The sequence below is a fragment of the Canis lupus genome, chromosome 36 (assembly GCF_011100685.1).
Source record: "Canis lupus familiaris isolate Mischka breed German Shepherd chromosome 36, alternate assembly UU_Cfam_GSD_1.0, whole genome shotgun sequence".
Classification (NCBI taxonomy): Eukaryota; Metazoa; Chordata; class Mammalia; order Carnivora; family Canidae; genus Canis; species Canis lupus.
In genome coordinates, this window is record NC_049257.1 from 8,140,406 (window position 1) to 8,160,223 (window position 19,818).

General features: G+C 37.0%; 1 protein-coding gene across 1 annotated transcript in view; it reads right to left on the reverse strand.

Annotated features, from left to right (window-relative positions):
• The window catches only part of KCNH7 (potassium voltage-gated channel subfamily H member 7), a 479,507-nt gene that overhangs the window by 60,568 nt on the left and 399,121 nt on the right, over nucleotides 1-19,818 (reverse strand). Inside the window, exon 8 of the mRNA XM_038584668.1 lies at nucleotides 1,750-2,149. Coding sequence (XP_038440596.1) covers nucleotides 1,750-2,149 — 400 coding nt within the window. The remainder of the gene's footprint in view (nucleotides 1-1,749; nucleotides 2,150-19,818) is intronic.

The window sequence follows — 19,818 nt, forward strand, 5'->3', positions numbered from 1 at the left end:
TTAATTTTTTCTTATGTGACATGGAGCTCTACATAATTCCCTTTTGAAAGTTATAGAACCAAGTCTATTATTCAAATAAAGTATATTATGTGGGATGTGGTTGTATCTTACTCTACTCAATTAACTAGAGTGTCTTCTCTTTTTCTAAAAGATGAAAAATATCTGTAGAAAACAAGTATTTTCCTTAAAGAATCAAAAGAAATAGCCTAGTGCTATATTTAAGAAAGAAGGGAAGGAGGAGAAATGGAAGGAAGAAAGAAGGAAGGAGAAAACACTGCCAATTATCATGACTTAGGGATTAGAGACTGGATATAGACCAAATAAAGAACTGAGTTTTCTTTGATTTAAAATAATTCACATGATGAACAGTACTGTTTTTAATGTAATCCTCACAAGTGATGAGGATTTCTAAGTGGTGAGCAGGTTAGAAAACTCTTGAAAATTCTGTTTCAATATGCAGGTTCTGTTTTATTCATTAATAGCATATATATATATTTTTTCTATACATATGTTTAAATAATTAGGAACAAACTTTTAAAAATTTCTTTTTTTGTTACTTCACTAAAATTGATAATCACTGTAAGGTATTTACTAGCAGCTATAGTCATAGAGTGGTTGGCACTGTTTGAGATAGTCGGTCTTCCTAGAATGAGTTTTTCTGTTTCCCAGTAGGTCCCTCTTCCATTTCCTTCTGGGTGCAAGGCTACTTCTGTGTTTATAGCTCAGACTTAGCCTGAATCTGTAGAATATCTTAAGGGTTATTTGAATATAATGCTATTTACCTATATAAATCTTACCTAAATAAAAATACTAAGATATATATAAGAAAAGTAAATTTTAAATACAATGAACAATAAACAGGGTGATTTGATTTAAATTTCACAAATAAAACTTATCTAAGTACACTTCATTAATCAATATGTTAACATTTAAAATCAACTCTGGATCTATTTTCAGATTTGTACACCATCTAAGGATAATGCCCTTTTCTAAGCTTTAAAATTTCATTATGCTTTTGTCAATTGCTGCTCGGTATCACAGAAGTTATCTTTAGTGACTCTATAGTATGATTTTTAAAAACATTAAAACATCTTTAGGTTAATGCAGAATTTTTTGTTTCTTATTCCAAAAAATATACCTCTTAATGATGCTCATGTCATCACCACATTACAAGGTAAAGAGCAATCACTTAAGCTTTGGCATAATGTCATAGGGAAAGGAATTTTTAAGCAATAAGTAAGTGGTGAAAAATACATATATATATTTATCTGTGTATATATCTGTCTGTAAATACAGATATATATAAGAAATATATGTATTTATTACTTCTATATTTTTATATAGAAGTATATTTTTCTATTAAGAAATATATATATTTCTATTTATCTAGTAATGTAAACTAATCTTTCCCATTCTAATTCGGTCTCAACTTAAAACAGAAAATAACCATTGGTAACAAATTGCAGACACTTTTACAGCAGCAATAGTGAACTGCAAGTCTCAATTCTGGAATTCTAAAATCCATGTAACTCCAGTTTTATATTTGTAGTTTTTCTGAGGTGCTAAAAATCCTTTTGGTATCTCCCCTCACAGAGAGAATTAGGTTTGATAGAATATAATACCCATATATGTAATTCCATGATCTCTCCAGTTTTCTATATTTTTTTCTTTGTCTGATTCTGAATGTTCTACAGATACCAATTTTAAGATATTTTACCCTAATAGAAAACAAAAGAGAAATCTACTTACAGCCGATCAACATGACACAGATTGAAAAGATTTTCTCCGAATTGGTGTTAGGAGACACGTTCCCAAATCCTACACTGGTTAAACTGCTGAAGGTAAAATAAAGTGCAGTGACGTATTTGTCTTTAATGGATGGTCCAGAACTTGAGTCACTGTCATTGTAACGTTTCCCAATTTGTTGTCCCAACGAATCCAACCATCCAATTTTGTCAGTCAGGTAGGGCCTTTCTACATTTCCAATTGCATACCAAATGCAAGCCAGCCAGTGAGCTATCAGGGCAAATATGCACATTAAGAGCATTAGAACAGCAGCTCCATATTCTGAATATCGATCAAGTTTCCGGGCCACTCGCACAAGACGAAGGAGTCGAGCTGTTTTCAGAAGACCGATTAATGTTGTTGTCTGTGGAAATAAATGTGTATGGTCAGAAACAGTTGGCAAACAATTCAGTGTGTGTTCCTCCTGCAAAGTAGGAGGAAACAGGTTAAAACAATATGGTAGCATTAAGGATAAATGCAGATTTGGATTAAGTATTAAGGTTAGTTTTTTTTTTTTTTTTTTTTTTTTTTTTTTTTTTTTTTTTTTTTTTTACATCTGCCTTGGAAAATACTTTGAAAGTGTGTGGTACATTAATTCACTATCTTGACATTGAAGACCCATGGGACAGACTCCATCTGTCTAGCTTTATGTTCTAACCAAGTGCCTTGAAGATAATGAATACTCAGTAAATCATTCATTCACCAATAAACATCCTTGTGTGTTAGTGGTGTGCCTACCAAATGCCACCACTGGGATTATAGTGTTGAGCAAGCAGACATGATCACTTTTATAACAGAAAGAAACATTTTCTTACTAGACAAAATGCCTTCTTTAATGAAGAGAAACAAGATCCACTGTCTTTAAGGGATTGATAGATTTGGTTTTTTAAAGAAACAGACAATAAACTCATTTCAGAGATTGAAAAATGTGGTAATGATAATAAAACAGAGTGGTGTGATAGAGGATGTTTAGGGCATAGTCAGGATGGCAGTGACTCTAGATAAAAAGGCCAAAGATGATCTTGCTGAGGAGCTGACATTAGAGTTGAGACGTACCCACATAATGAGAAGAGCCGGGCAAGCAGATAATTGGGAGATGTACTGGATGATTGTATGCATGCTTTACATGCTATATTTAAATTCATTTTTCCTTTCTCAATGTGCTAAACTGATGAATTGTTTCTTGATGTCCCAATGATATTATGTACTTTTCATTGGGGTGTGATGTGTAACTAATTGTATGATTATTACTGACCAGGTATCTAATGATAGGACACTTCTATATAATAACAGGATATTTAACTGGTTGTTTGAATTTGAAATCTGGTAAGTACAAATTACAAGTTCATTTCTTAGGTTTCCTAAATAATGTCAGCTATAAGTACTATATAATTCACAGGGCATATAATTATTCCATAGTTACATGGTGTTTACCAATCAATTATTGAGTCATTTTATGTGTTCATTGTTGGTGTTTATTTTGCAGAGTATATCCAACTGTATTGAGAACACTTATATTTTAATTAAAGAAATAGCACATGTCAGAGCTATCTCCCTCTATCTGTTCATATTGACTTGGTGGTAAAAAAAAACACTAAATATTAAGAAATATAGTTTCATTAGTATTCTATAATAAGTCTTGCAGTTCCTTTTTTGTGTGTGTGCTAGAGTGGTCACTAAGAGAAGGGGAGATCCTTCGGTCTCTGAATTCTTTTCAGTTTGTATTGGAATCTTCTAGAGGTTAGAGGAGATTATGTAGTTGGGATGTGCTTATCACATTTGAGATCTGGTCTTTACTCATTATAAAATGTGAGGAGGGGAGAGTCTTCCTTGTTTCCAATGTTGTTATTAATTTTGAAGGTGGAATAAGGAAAGCAGTATTTTTTTTCTTCACAAATATAAAGAGTGTATCTTTTCACAATGAATAAATGGAGAGTTTATGTTAGGTAGTTCTCTGGAAGAAGGTCAACCTTCCACTATTTGAATTATCAACATTTTAACTAATTAGCTTTTTTTTTCAAAGTTAGTTTTTTTTGTTTGTTTGTTTCAAAAGGTTTTATTTACATTTTAGTTAGTTAACATAGAGTGTAGGTTTCAGGAGCAGAATTTAGTGATTCATTACTTACATATAACACCCAGTGCTCATCACAAGTACCCTCCTTAATCCTCACAAACCATTTAGTGCATCCCCTCATCCACCACCCCTCCAGCACCCCTCAGTTTGTTTTTCATAGTTAATAGTCTCCTATGGTTTCCTCTCTATTTTTTTTTACTTCCTCTCTCTATGTTCACCTGTTTTGCTTCTTAAATTGCACATATGATTGAAATCATATGGTATTTATCTTTCTTTGACTGACTTCTTCTTAGCATAATACACTCTAGGCTCACCCACACTGTTGCAAAGGGCAAGATTTCACTCTTAATGATGGCTGAGTAATAGATATATTATACATATGTAACACTTCATCTTTATCCATTCATCAGTTGATAGGCATTTGGGCTCTTTCCATAAGTTGGCTATTGTTGATAATGTTATAGCCATCAGAGTGCATGTGCCCTTTCAAATCAATATTTTTGTATCCTTTGGGTTGGTACCTAGTAATGCAATTGTTGGGGTGTAGGGTAGCTCTATTTTTAACTTTTTGAAGAATCTCCATATTGTCTTCCAGAGTGGCTATACCAGTTTGCATTCCCACCAACCATGTAAGGGATTCCCCTTTCTGTGAATCCTTGACAACATCTGTTGTTTCCTGTGTTGTTAATTTTAGCCATTCTGACAGGTGTGAGATGGTATCTCATCGTAATTTTGATTTGTATTTCCCTGATGATGAGTGGTGATGCGGAGCATCTTTTCATACGTCTGTTTTAGCTAATCAGTCTATGTTAGGGCTTTGGACAAACAAATGAATGTATGGATTCTGTATCCATATTAGTCTGTCATCTTGGACAAATTGCTTATTTAATCTCTAAACTTCAAAAATTTCATCTGGAAATGGGCATAATAATGCCTCCTCACAGGGTTGTAGATAATGCCCCATAAATAGTAGCTTTTTGCATTAAATATCCCATATGCTTTAGTTTCCGTCAGTAAGCAGAAACATTATATGGTGAAATAGATCCATAGAACTTACACGTTTTCCAAATGCATTACTCTGATATCTAGAATTCTAATTGGAGGCATTCCAACACCGGCCTTTTGGCCTCCTCAGGGAATGGCAGGAATTTTAAAGACAAGAGCATCGTCTAGAGGCATTGACTGCTTGGAGTTCAGTACAGGAATCACCTGGGTTCAATGTGTCTCTACACTTCACAGCTTCAGTCTGTGTGTTTATTTCCCCCCCAGCTCTGTTACCTATTTACTTGTACTGAAAAATCAGAACTATTTGAAGAGTATTGCTCAAAACTTATCTTTGAAAGAAAATTTCTCTCTGAACCTCAAAATAAATGAAATATAATGAAAATTCCCTAGGATATCTGGTTAATGAAGTGAAGTGCTTCAAAACAAATGAGATGTTTTAATAACATATTGTGATAATAAGCACTAACGACTCTTCTGGCTGCCAAGACAGTAAAGCAAAAATGATGTTATAAAAAAAAAAGGAATCAATCTGCTGTGTAGGCCACCTCCCTTCTTCTTCCCTCCTTTCAAAAAAAACATCTGATGTTTCTTCTAGGATTATATCAAAATGAGGTAAAACCTAGGTGACAGTTCTCTAAGCAGATAAATGAATATAATTTATTTAGTGACACATAAATAACATCTTTCCTGGACAAAAAAAGCTTAAGAAATATGGCACATGATGAAGTCTCAACCCAATTGACATTACTCATATAAAATAATTTCAGATGTAGAGAGAGAGGGAGAGAGGAAGAGGAGAGGGAGAGAACGACAGAGGGAGGGAAGGAGAGAAAGAGAAAAGGGACAAGAATTATTAAACAGTTGTTTTACCTTTCAGTAGCTTCATAAGATGTGTGAAAATTGGCTTCAACAGTCAAAGCCATTCTCTTGTGATTCCTAAACATGTACCCAAGCATAATTACATATCTTGTTTGACAATGTAACAAATGACTGGATCTTATTTTTGTTGTTATCAAGATGCTGCGAACACACCTGGGCATTCTTCCTTAGCTACTGTTGCATACAGCATATCTTGTAGATGACACTTAAGATCGCAGTAACTCTTTTCTTCTTCCTTAAATATCTCTTTAAAGATTTAAAGTGTTTTGCCCATATTACACAAGGAAAAATACGATTGCACTAAAATCTCAGAGAGAGTAGCCTAAGGAATGATCAATCTCCTCTTGATTTGGTGGAGATGGTTAGTCCTCATTGTTTAGTTCAATGTACCCTTTTTGTATTGTGTGTGAATGAAAAATGGGACCAACAACTACCTTAGAGTTGTGTTAACATCAGAACTTGGCTAAGTAGAATATTTTCAGCATGTATGTTTCTCTCACCATTTATCTAATTTCATGTAGTACTCACATATAGTATGTAAATCTATTTTTGTGGGGGTTTTTCCCCCAATTTTTGAAAATAGAAATAAAACTATCTTTAAGCTTATTGCAACAATTTAAAAAATAGTAGAGGTATAAAACTTTCCCTTAGATGTTATTTAACTTTTTATTCGCATTAGAAAAATATTGTAATGTCTATTGTTACTTTTGGTAGACTGAGAAAACATAAGAGCTCACAAGAAATATGTGTGATTATGAACTACAAACACACCATGATAATAAATAAGATGGAGAAAGAGGTGAGCTACTTTACAGTAGATTGAAACAAGGTACTTTGTTTTTTGTTTTTGCTCATTAACTGTAGCAAAAAAGACAAAATGAATAAGCCATGGTTTCACCTCATCAGTACTTATGCCATTTCAGACCTGAGCTCCTTTACCTGTGATTGAATGATAGTGTAAACTCTTTTTGTCTGAATGCCACAGTAAAGAAAATATATTTATTTAGGACTTTTATTTTTAATGTATTTTGTCAGAACTTTTTAAGTGTAAAATGACTCTTCCCTGGCAATTCAAATTATTGAAATTTCTGGGGGGCTGAACCATATAATCCAATTTCAATTTTTTAAAAAATATACACATATCTATAGTTTGTTAAAGTCCTAGATACTTTTGGGATGCCTGGATGTCTCAGTTGGTTAGGTGTCTGCCTTCGGCTCAGGTAGTGATCTTGGAGTCCTAGGATTGAGCCCCATGTCAGGCTCCCTGTTCATCTGAGAGTCTGCTTCTCCCCCTCCCACCTCCTCTCCCCTGGCTTCTCACTCTCTCATAAATAAATAAATAAATAGATAAATAAATAAATAAATAAAATCTTAAAAAAAAATAAAGCCCTGGATAGTTTCTTATACTGAAGTAGAAGTTAGTTTCCTTTATTATGACTTTCTCAACTGAACTTTATTTTAAAAATATATACTCTAAACAACTGCAATTTTATAACATGTTAGAAACCAGACCTAAAAAAAAAAAAAAAAAAGAAACCAGACCTGGACTCAAGAAGACTATGTGATTTTTTTTTTTTTAGATATTTTACAATAGATGAGATAATATTCTCTCTCAGTGTAAGTGGATTTCTTTCAGAAGGCCTGAAATTAGAATAGGGGATTTCTTACTTGTATCAAACAATTCTCTTCTCAAGAGTAAATTTGGCTACAGTTAAACTGAGAAAGCTTCATCAATAAGAAAAATCTGGGGATCCCTGGGTGGCTCAGCGGTTCAGCACCTGCCTTTGGCCCAGGGTGTGATTCTGGAGTCCCGGGATCGAGTCCCGTGTTGGGCTCCCTGCATGGAGCCTGCTTCTCCCTCTGCCTGTGTCTCTGCCTCTCTCTCTCTCTGTCTATGTCTATGTCTATCATGAATGAGTAAACAAAATCTTAAAAAAAAATCTTGCTCTCAATAATTTTTCAAAATAATTTTTAAGTAAGCATTTTCAAGAATCATACATTTAAAATACTTGATTTCAGAGGTTTACTCTCCAACACTTTTGCCTATAGTAAGTGGGTAGAATTATTCTTTTATAAATGGGGAGATACAAGTATGTGATCTTCGGTTTTGTTTACAGGGTTGAAAGAATGAATCATTACTGGAAATTTCTGCCTAATCCATCATTCTGTTCTGTTTGTCAAGAAATATTTGGGTACAAGTGGAGAAATGGGAACACTTAGTGAGTAATACATTTCATAGTTCTACATCCATGGTTTGCTTTAGATTTTATTTCAATTCCCTCTAAGCTCTAGTGCTTGTATAACTTGTCCAGTACAACTTAATAATATTGAAACTAGTTTTGAGTTTTTTGTTCAGCTTGAGTCACACTTTTTTCAATATTTCTAAGGACACATTCACTGATACAATAAAAAAAATATGTTGAGTATGCAAGAAACTTTAAAGAAATCACATAACTTATCCTTTCTTTATTCAAACCAAACCTCACAAATTCCTCCACAAACTGAGGCTTTTAAACACAAGATTTTACAACCTCCTTGTGAAACTAAATCCAATATTTAACAACCTTTACTGTCAAGATGCTTCTATTTTTATTTTGTTTATAATTAACATTCTATTTTGGTGCAATTTCAACTCACTTCCCCTTTCTTTAGTTACAATAATATGGAAAACTGGTCATCAAATGATTTTACATAGTAGCAAGCAAATGTTACAATGAATAAAAAATTATGGATATTGTATTTTTAAAATAGGAATTTGACTTTTGAGAAATATTTAACAAAAAAAAATTGAACCTTATGTCATCTCCAGTGAATTGTAGACGATAGATCATATATACATGATGAATAAATGATTAACTTAATGCAAAACATATTCTTTTTTTAACATATTCTTTTGATGGAATGTTCTTATATTTTCTTGGTTCAAAAATGATTTCATCAGAGATCCTGTGTCTCTAACTTGTCATACCACAGATTTTTGGAGGCATGAACAACAGCCTCAAATACAAGCCAATAGAGACATCTGCCTTAACTCCCAAGAACTATCTAAAGAGAGACACAGTGACTTTATGGATAGAAATATATTATGCATGCAGTTCTTCAAAATGTATTTTGTTATTTAAATTTGAACATGACTATGTCTAATGTTTTAGCAATTCACTTCTAACAAACTAATAGCAACTGCTGTAGAGATCAGGTTCAGAAAGAATTCTGACAAGGTGATTGGAATTTCTATACAGATACTTGCTAAGTTTTCCCTTGTATCCATTCTCTGATGCATCTAACAGATAAATGAAACAAACAGATCAATGTGAACAGAAACTCTTCTATTAAAACTTTCCCTCAAAGAGACTTTATATACTTAGGTTTCAAAGACTTTGCCTGTATTCAGGATTCTTGGAAAATAACAGTAAAGTGGGAATGGAGAGAGGTTCATAAAGGAAGTAATGAATCCAAAAAACCCACTAATTTTCAGGAGAGGAAGAGGTTAATGAAGTGTATAGCTAAAAAGAATGCTCTAGATTCTAACAGTTGATATATTTAAAAGTAAGATTTTCCACAGATAAGCAAAATAGAGAAAAACTTGAGGCAGATAATGAAAAGTTGACTTTTTGGAGACTGGGTCAATAATGTTGTTCTCTTGCACCAATGATATTGAGATAATTCTCTATGGATGGCATGATATTTGAAGATGCACAAATTAATAAGTAAAGAATCTTTCCCTTCCTTGGTCTGTCTGGATGGCATTAATATCAGGAAGATACTAATGATACTAATAGACAAGCCCAATTATTATCAGTATTTCTTTATTTTTTTAAAAAATATTTTATTTATTTATTAGAGAGAGAGATTGAGAGTGAGAGGGCATGGGTGGGGGGGTGGGGTGGGCAGGGGCAGAGGGAGAGGGAGAAGCAGACTTCCCACTGAGCTGAGAGCCCAATGTTGCAGGACTCCAATCACAGACTCCGGGATCATGACCTGAGCCAAAGACAGATGCTTAACTGACTGAGCCACCCAGGCACCCCTATCATTATTCCTTTCTTCAACATATTTTTTTTTAACATTTTTTAGAAGATCCTCTAGTTATTACTAGGAGATTTGTATTCATTAAGCTAAAAGTGTAAATGATTGTTTTGAAAAAAGTGAGCAATTCTGCTCATATATATACTTTAGTAAAAATGTATATGCCAAACTATTCTCAGCATTGCTAGGATATATGTTTTATAGCTAAAATAATATAGATCCAAAATTCGAATAGGTTTCCTTCCTTAGCTTTGAATGTAAATAAAACTGAAATATTACAGTAGCTTACCATTTAGAGAAATTGGCAAGAAAGTTAGTTAATTGACATTGACAAAATTGTTTTCTCTAAGGTCACCCAAGATGCTATGATGCATAGAAAATTTTTTTAATACTTTAGTTAGAATTAAGCAATGATGAAATCATGACTGTCCTTATATTTAGTAAAATCGCTGCTTCACTTGACTATTTATGTCTTTATTTTGTAGAAATGTTCATCTATGAACATATGAAAGCCCTCTCCTGGATATCCTCTTTGTCCCAGATAAGGCCACCGGTTCTTAAATGTCTAAACAGCAAAAATTCCTGCCACTTTTAAAAATGCAGTTTCAAAGGCTTTGCTTTAGACCTACCAAATATGAATCTCCAAATTCTTTCATAAGATCCACACTGAAATCGGTGCATGGTCCTCATGTAGAAGCACTGATCTAAACCAATCCTTGCCATGATTATAACAAATTTATAATTTAATGGATCTCATTTTTTAAAAAAGATTTTATTAATTTTTTTGACAGAAAGAGAGAGTGAGAGAGAGTGAGCACAAGCAGGGGAGGAGCAGAAGGAGAGGGAGAAGCAGGCTCTTTGCTGAGCAGAGAGCCCAATGTGGGGTTCTATCCCAGGACCCTGGGATCATGACCTGAGCCAAAGGCAGACACTTAACTGATTGAGCCACCAGGTGCCCTTCTCTTCTTCTTATCCTCACATATGTATCTTTCTAGCTGCTCACTTAGTCCCTGACTTGCCTACATGCCATTTGTACTAGGATGACAGGCATCTCAAACTTCATTTGACCCAAACAGGGAATTCTCCTTCCTAACGCACCTTCTTCTCCCCAGGAGAAGGATTTTCCTCTCTGGATAAGTGAGTGGCCACCTATAAAAGTCACTTCACTACCTCCATCCTCTAAAATATTTCAAACATGAAGAAAGAAACAGCAAAATCTTTGAACCATCATTAATTCTGCTTTGTTTTTTACTCTTCCAACAATATTTAATCCATCAACAAGCCCTCTATTATATTTGAAATGTATCTTTCTCTCCTCACCTCTATTGCCACCATGTGGTCCAAGCCATTGCTGTTTTTCCCTGCTACATTACAGCCAAAGTTCTAAGTCTTTCCCCTGCTTCTACCCCCACTAAACCATCTGCAGACATCATCCATGAGGTGTTTTGTTTTGTTTTGTTTTATTTTGTTTTTTTCCATGAGGTCTTTAAAACCATCCATTAGCTCATGTTGTTCTCACTCCGAAGGCTCTGGTGCAGCCAGAATGAATCCCCAAATGTCACTGTTGCATGTGATTTGATTCCTGTTTCTGAATCCTCATATCTTAGCACTCAACTCTCAACTCACTGTGGTTCAGCTTAGCTGCCACTGGCCTTTCTTTTGTTCTAACACACCAAGCTTCTTCCCCAGTTGGGCCATTTTCACTAGTGTTTTCTTTTGCTTGAAATGCTGTGCATGTGTTTTCATGGGGCTAGTTTCTTTGGGTCAAGTCTCAACTCAAATGGGACCTCCCCAAAGATCTTTCCTAATCTCCTCATCCAAATCAGCCAACCGAAGAAGTCATTCAGCACCACGCGCCTTTTTCTTGACAGCTCATAAGCTTCTTAAGGGAAAAATCGAAACCAAAAACAATAACCCTTTACTTCACCATGTGCAGCCTTCCAGTGCTGCTGTTACCCCCTCCTTTTATTACCAAGATTCTAGCAAGAAGGGGCTTTATTTGCTTCCTGTTAATTTCTGCAGCCACTTCAGTTTGGCTGTGGCCAATATCTGATCTAACTGACACCAACACATACTGAACTGACACACCCAGTGACTTATTTCCAGTCTTCATGCTACTTTATGTCTTTACAGTATTTGACACCATTTTCTTGAATTTTCCCTTATTTCCCAGTGGAATGAGGTAAGTAAAAGTACTATAATACCTAGCACAGTCTCCAATAACAAAAAAATTATTGGTGTCCTATATAATCTTTCAATGTTCCACAGTCATTTGTATAGGCAAAACCCAAATCTGTTTACTGAGCCTCAATGCTGGATTTTACATATAAACAGATGTTCACTTCTGTACATTTTAATATTCATTAAAATATGCAGAAATTTAGCTACCTTGTAAACTGAGAGATAATTAACTTGTTTAGTTTGGACCTTCACTAAGAATTGTTTACTGTTTAGGAAAATTATATCTTCAACGACATACTGTGTGTATATAGCATGGCTATGTCAGTCAACATTTGTTATATTATCACAATCATGAGATTTCTAGGTAATGAATGTTAATACATGTATATATATACATATCTATCTGCATATATGTATGCATAAACATATATACCTATATAAGAACATATATGAAGTCAATGCTTGTATTAAAATGAAAATATAAAATAAACTAATATTCAGTTTAATATTGAATTTTTGTTCAAATATGGACTTCCTCATTGCAAGTAGTTACAATCATCTGATAATTTCATTATGTCATTTAAAATAAATAAAGAGCCTTTGGGGGGGGAGGAGCAAGATGGCGGAAGAGTAGGGTCTCCAAATCACCTGTCTCCACCAAACTACCTAGAAAACCTTCAAATTATCCTGAAAATCTATGAATTCGGCCTGAGATTTAAAGAGAGACCAGCTGGAATGCTACAGTGAGAAGAGTTCGCGCATCTATCAAGGTAGGAAGACGGGGAAAAAGAAATAAAGAAACAAAGGCCTCCAAGGGGGAGGGGCCCCGCGAGGAGCCGGGCTGAGGCCGGGGCGAGTGTCCCCAGGACAGGAGAGCCCCGTCCCGGAGGAGCAGGAGCTGCACCGACCTTCCCGGGTGGAAAGGGGCTCTCGGGGAGGTGGAGCAGGACCCAGGAGGGCGGGGATGCCCTCGGGCTCCCGGGGACAGTAACAGCAACTGCGCACCCAGGAGAGTGCGCCGAGCTCCCTAAGGGCTGCAGCGCGCGGCGGGACCCGGAGCAGCTCGGAGGGGCTCGGGCAGAGGAAGAGGCTCCGTGCGGAGGGGGCTGCGCGGTTCCAGGAGCAGCTCGGAGGGGCTCGGGCGGCGGCTCCGCGGAGGGGGCTGCGAGGAGGGGGCTGCGCGGCGTGGGAGCAGCTGGGGGGGGCGGGGCTCGGGCAGAGGAAGAGGCTCCGCGGAGGGGGCTGCGGGGCGGGAGCGCGAATCCACCAGCGCAGGCCCCGGAGCACAGGGCGCCGGGACACAGCCCAGGATCCCGCCTCCCCCGGGACAGGCAGAGGCCGGGAGGGCCCAGGACAGCAAGGACGCTCCTGCCCGAGCTGAGCAGATCAGCGGCCCCGCCCCGGAGCCTCCAGGCCCTGCAGACGGAGTTCCTGCCGGAGCTGAATCCAGGTTTCCAGAGCTGCCCCGCCACTGGGGCTGTTCCTCCTGCGGCCTCACGGGGTAAACAACCCCCACCGAGCCCTGCACCAGGCAGGGGCACAGCAGCTCCCCCAACTGCTAACACCTGAAAATCAGCACAACAGGCCCCTCCCCCAGAACACCAGCTAGACTGACAACTTCCAGGAGAAGCCAAGGGACTTAAAGTACACAGAATCAGAAGATACTCCCCGGTGGTTCTTTTTTTGTTTGTTTGTTTTTGTTTTTGTTTTTGTTTTGTTTTGCTTTTTGATTTGTTTCCTTCCCCCACCCCCTTTTTTTTCTCCTTTCTTTTTCTTTCTCTTTTTCTTCTTTTTTTTTTTTTTTCGTTTTTTTTTTTTTTCTTTTTCTTCCCTTTTTTTTTCTCTTTCTCTTTTCTTTCCTTCTTTCTCTCCTCTCTTTTTCTCTTTTTCCCAATACAACTTGCTTTTGGCCACTCTGCACTGAGCAAAATGACTAGAAGGAAAACCTCACCTCAAAAGAAAGAATCAGAAACAGTCCTCTCTCCCACAGAGTTACAAAATCTGGATTACAATTCAATGTCAGAAAGCCAATTCAGAAGCACTATTATACAGCTACTGGTGGCTCTAGAAAAAAGTATAAAGGACTCAAGAGACTTCATGACTGCAGAATTTAGAGCTAATCAGGCAGAAATTAAAAATCAATTGAATGAGATGCAATCCAAACTAGAAGTCCTAACGACGAGGGTTAACGAGGTGGAAGAACGAGTGAGTGACCTAGAAGACAAGTTGATAGCAAAGAGGGAAACTGAGGAAAAAAGAGACAAACAATTAAAAGACCATGAAGATAGATTAAGGGAAATAAACGACAGCCTGAGGAAGAAAAACCTACGTTTAATTGGGGTTCCCGAGGGCGCCGAAAGGGCCAGAGGGCCAGAATATGTATTTGAACAAATTCTAGCTGAAAACTTTCCTAATCTGGGAAGGGAAACAGGCATTCAGATCCAGGAAATAGAGAGATCCCCCCCTAAAATCAATAAAAACCGTTCAACACCTCGACATTTAATTGTGAAGCTTGCAAATTCCAAAGATAAGGAGAAGATCCTTAAAGCAGCAAGAGACAAGAAATCCCTGACTTTTATGGGGAGGAGTATTAGGGTAACAGCAGACCTCTCCACAGAGACCTGGCAGGCCAGAAAGGGCTGGCAGGATATATTCAGGGTCCTAAATGAGAAGAACATGCAACCAAGAATACTTTATCCAGCAAGGCTCTCATTCAAAATGGAAGGAGAGATAAAGAGCTTCCAAGACAGGCAGCAACTAAAAGAATATGTGACCTCCAAACCAGCTCTGCAAGAAATTTTAAGGGGGCCTCTTAAAATTCCCCTTTAAGAAAAGTTCAGTGGAACAGTCCACAAAAACAAAGACTGAATAGATATCATGATGACACTAAACTCATATCTCTCAATAGTAACTCTGAATGTGAACGGGCTTAATGACCCCATCAAAAGGCGCAGGGTTTCAGACTGGATAAAAAAGCAGGACCCATCTATTTGCTGTCTACAAGAGACTCATTTTAGACAGAAGGACACCTACAGCCTGAAAATAAAAGGTTGGAGAACCATTTACCATTCGAATGGTCCTCAAAAGAAAGCAGGGGTAGCCATCCTTATATCAGATAAACTAAAATTTACCCCAAAGACTGTAGTGAGAGATGAAGAGGGACACTATATCATACTTAAAGGATCTATTCAACAAGAGGACTTAACAATCCTCAATATATATGCTCCGAATGTGGGAGCTGCCAAATATATAAATCAATTATTAACCAAAGTGAAGAAATACTTAGATAATAATACACTTATACTTGGTGACTTCAATCTAGCGCTTTCTATACTCGATAGGTCTTCTAAGCAAAACATCTCCAAAGAAACGAGAGCTTTAAATGATACACTGGACCAGATGGATTTCACAGATATCTACAGAACTTTACATCCAAACTCAACTGAATACACATTCTTCTCAAGCGCACATGGAACTTTCTCCAGAATAGACCACATATTGGGTCACAAATCGGGTCTGAACCGATACCAAAAGATTGGGATTGTCCCCTGCATATTCTCGGACCATAATGCCTTGAAATTAGAACTAAATCACAACAAGAAGTTTGGAAGGACCTCAAACACATGGAGGTTAAGGACCATCCTGCTAAAAGATAAAAGGGTCAACCAGGAAATTAAGGAAGAATTAAAAAGATTCATGGAAACTAATGAGAATGAAGATACAACCGTTCAAAATCTTTGGGATGCAGCAAAAGCAGTCCTGAGGGGGAAATACATCGCAATACAAGCATCCATTCAAAAACTGGAAAGAACTCAAATACAAAAGCTAACCTTACACATAAAGGAGCTAGAGAAAAAACAGCAAATAGATCCTACACCCAAGAGAAGAAGGGAGTTAATAAAGATTCGAGCAGAACTCAACGAAATCGAGACCAGAAGAACTGTGGAACAGATCAACAGAACCAGGAGTTGGTTCTTTGAAATAATTAATAAGATAGATAAACCATTAGCCAGCCTTATTAAAAAGAAGAGAGAGAAGACTCAAATTAATAAAATCATGAATGAGAAAGGAGAGATCACTACCAACACCAAGGAAATACAAACGATTTTAAAAACATATTATGAACAGCTATACGCCAATAAATTAGGCAATCTAGAAGAAATGGACGCATTCCTGGAAAGCCACAAACTACCAAAACTGGAACAGGAAGAAATAGAAAACCTGAACAGGCCAATAACCAGGGAGGAAATTGAAGCAGTCATCAAAAACCTCCCAAGACACAAGAGTCCAGGGCCAGATGGTTTCCCAGGAGAATTTTATCAAACGTTTAAAGAAGAAATCATACCTATTCTCCTAAAGCTGTTTGGAAAGATAGAAAGAGATGGAGTACTTCCAAATTCGTTCTATGAAGCCAGCATCACCTTAATTCCAAAGCCAGACAAAGACCCCGCCAAAAAGGAGAATTACAGACCAATATCCCTGATGAACATGGATGCAAAAATTCTCAACAAGATACTGGCCAATAGGATCCAACAATACATTAAGAAAATTATTCACCATGACCAAGTAGGATTTATCCCTGGGACACAAGGCTGGTTCAACACCCGTAAAACAATCAATGTGATTCATCATATCAGCAAGAGAAAAACCAAGAACCATATGATCCTCTCATTGGATGCAGAGAAAGCATTTGACAAAATACAGCATCCATTCCTGATTAAAACTCTTCAGAGTGTAGGGATAGAGGGAACATTCCTCGACATCTTAAAAGCCATCTATGAAAAGCCCACAGCAAATATCATTCTCAATGGGGAAGCACTGGGAGCCTTTCCCCTAAGATCAGGAACAAGACAGGGATGTCCACTCTCACCACTGCTATTCAACATAGTACTGGAAGTCCTAGCCTCAGCAATCAGACAACAAAAAGACATTAAAGGCATTCAAATTGGCAAAGAAGAAGTCAAACTCTCCCTCTTCGCCGATGACATGATACTCTACATAGAAAACCCAAAAGTCTCCACCCCAAGATTGCTAGAACTCATACAGCAATTCGGTAGCGTGGCAGGATACAAAATCAATGCCCAGAAGTCAGTGGCATTTCTATACACTAACAACGAGACTGAAGAAAGAGAAATTAAGGAGTCAATCCCATTTACAATTGCACCCAAAAGCATAAGATACCTAGGAATAAACCTCACCAAAGATGTAAAGGATCTATACCCTCAAAACTATAGAACACTTCTGAAAGAAATTGAGGAAGACACAAAGAGATGGAAAAATATTCCATGCTCATGGATTGGCAGAATTAATATTGTGAAAATGTCAATGTTACCCAGGGCAATATACACGTTTAATGCAATCCCTATCAAAATACCATGGACTTTCTTCAGAGAGTTAGAACAAATTATTTTAAGATTTGTGTGGAATCAGAAAAGACCCCGAATAGCCAGGGGAATTTTAAAAAAGAAAACCATATCTGGGGGCATCACAATGCCAGATTTCAGGTTGTACTACAAAGCTGTGGTCATCAAGACAGTGTGGTACTGGCACAAAAACAGACACATAGATCAGTGGAACAGAATAGAGAATCCAGAAGTGGACCCTGAACTTTATGGGCAACTAATATTCGATAAAGGAGGAAAGACTATCCATTGGAAGAAAGACAGTCTCTTCAATAAATGGTGCTGGGAAAATTGGACATCCACATGCAGAAGAATGAAACTAGACCACTCTCTTTCACCATACACAAAGATAAACTCAAAATGGATGAAAGACCTAAATGTGAGACAAGAGTCCATCAAAATCCTAGAGAAGAACACAGGCAACACCCTTTTTGAACTCGGCCATAGTAACTTCTTGCAAGATACATCCACGAAGGCAAAAGAAACAAAAGCAAAAATGAACTATTGGGACTTCATCAAGATAAGAAGCTTTTGCACAGCAAAGGATACAGTCAACAAAACTCAAAGACAACCTACAGAATGGGAGAAGATATTTGCAAATGACATATCAGATAAAGGGCTAGTTTCCAAGATCTATAAAGAACTTATTAAACTCAACACCAAAGAAACAAACAATCCAATCATGAAATGGGCAAAAGACATGAACAGAAATCTCACAGAGGAAGACATAGACATGGCCAACATGCATATGAGAAAATGCTCTGCATCACTTGCCATCAGGGAAATACAAATCAAAACTACAATGAGATACCACCTCACACCAGTGAGAATGGGGAAAATTAACAAGGCAGGAAACAACAAATTTTGGAGAGGATGCGGAGAAAAGGGAACCCTCTTACACTGTTGGTGGGAATGTGAACTGGTGCAGCCACTCTGGAAAACTGTGTGGAGGTTCCTCAAACAGTTAAAAATATACCTGCCCTACGACCCAGCAATTGCACTGTTGGGGATTTACCCCAAAGATACAAATGCAATGAAACGCCGGGACACCTGCACCCCGATGTTTCTAGCAGCAATGGCCACTATAGCCAAACTGTGGAAGGAGCCTCGGTGTCCAACGAAAGATGAATGGATAAAGAAGATGTGGTTTATGTATACAATGGAATATTCCTCAGCCATTAGAAATGACAAATACCCACCATTTGCTTCAACGTGGATGGAACTGGAGGGTATTATGCTGAGTGAAGTAAGTCAGTCGGAGAAGGACAAACATTATATGTTCTCATTCATTTGGGGAATATAAATAATAGTGAAAGGGAAAATAAGGGAAGGGAGAAGAAATGTGTGGGAAATATCAGAAAGGGAGACAGAACGTAAAGACTGCTAACTCTGGGAAACGAACTAGGGGTGGTAGAAGGGGAGGAGGGCGGGGGGTGGGAGTGAATGGGTGACGGGCACTGGGTATTATTCTGTATGTTAGTAAATTGAACACCAATAAAAAAAAAAAATGAAAAAAAAAATAAAATAAAATAAATAAATTAAAATAAAATAAAACATGCCTGAAGTATTTATATATTCAGCTGGGTATTTTGTTATGAACACATTTATTTCTTCTTTATATTAAGAGTGGGTATTATATATTGTATTTATTAAATTATGTGTATAAAATACTATACTATTTATGACTTGTATTTAACAATAATAAAAAGGGGCTTTATAAAATATTTGCTATATTGGGTCTGATAGGACTGGGACCCAACACTTTATAGCTCAGGAACCCTCCCATGCTCCATGTCCCCCTGTGAATGGCACTATGAAAGCATTTACTGGACAGTACTCTATCTGCTCATCTGATGCTGTTCATTGTAGACTGTAAGATCCAGACAGTGGGGTCCTTGTCCTATTCTTTTTTTGTAAGTGCAGGGTCTAGCATGTTGGCAATAGATGGTTCTCAATAAATGTTTATAGAATGAATGAACCTACTCAAGTAGAGGTTACCATAGCACTTTCTGAAAATGTAAAAATGAATTAAGTCAATTCTCATTAAAATTTGTAAAACAATTACATGAAACCCCAACTAGTAAGGTGATACAATTGAGCTAATGCTTCTTTATAGTAGAGTAGATGGCTCTGAGTCTTATCAATCTGTCTTGATGCCCACTTTTGAGGGTCTCTGAACTTAGGCTAACTCTCCCAGTCACCTCTAGGGTACCCTAGTTTGAAAAGCATTGCACTGGATAATCTTTCATTAAAGTGACCTCTAGCTTAATGATTTTAGGATTTGCCATTTAATTTTGGGTCAAAAATCCCAAAAAGTTTTCTCTTTTTCATATTCATGTGATGAAACTTCCAAAATTAGTTTCTTTGAATATAAGATCTCTTTTCTCTGGAAGCATTTTTCTTCTTTTTTTTGCCAGAAACAAAAATGGATGCTGAATATTTTTAATACTCATACTACATTACACAATA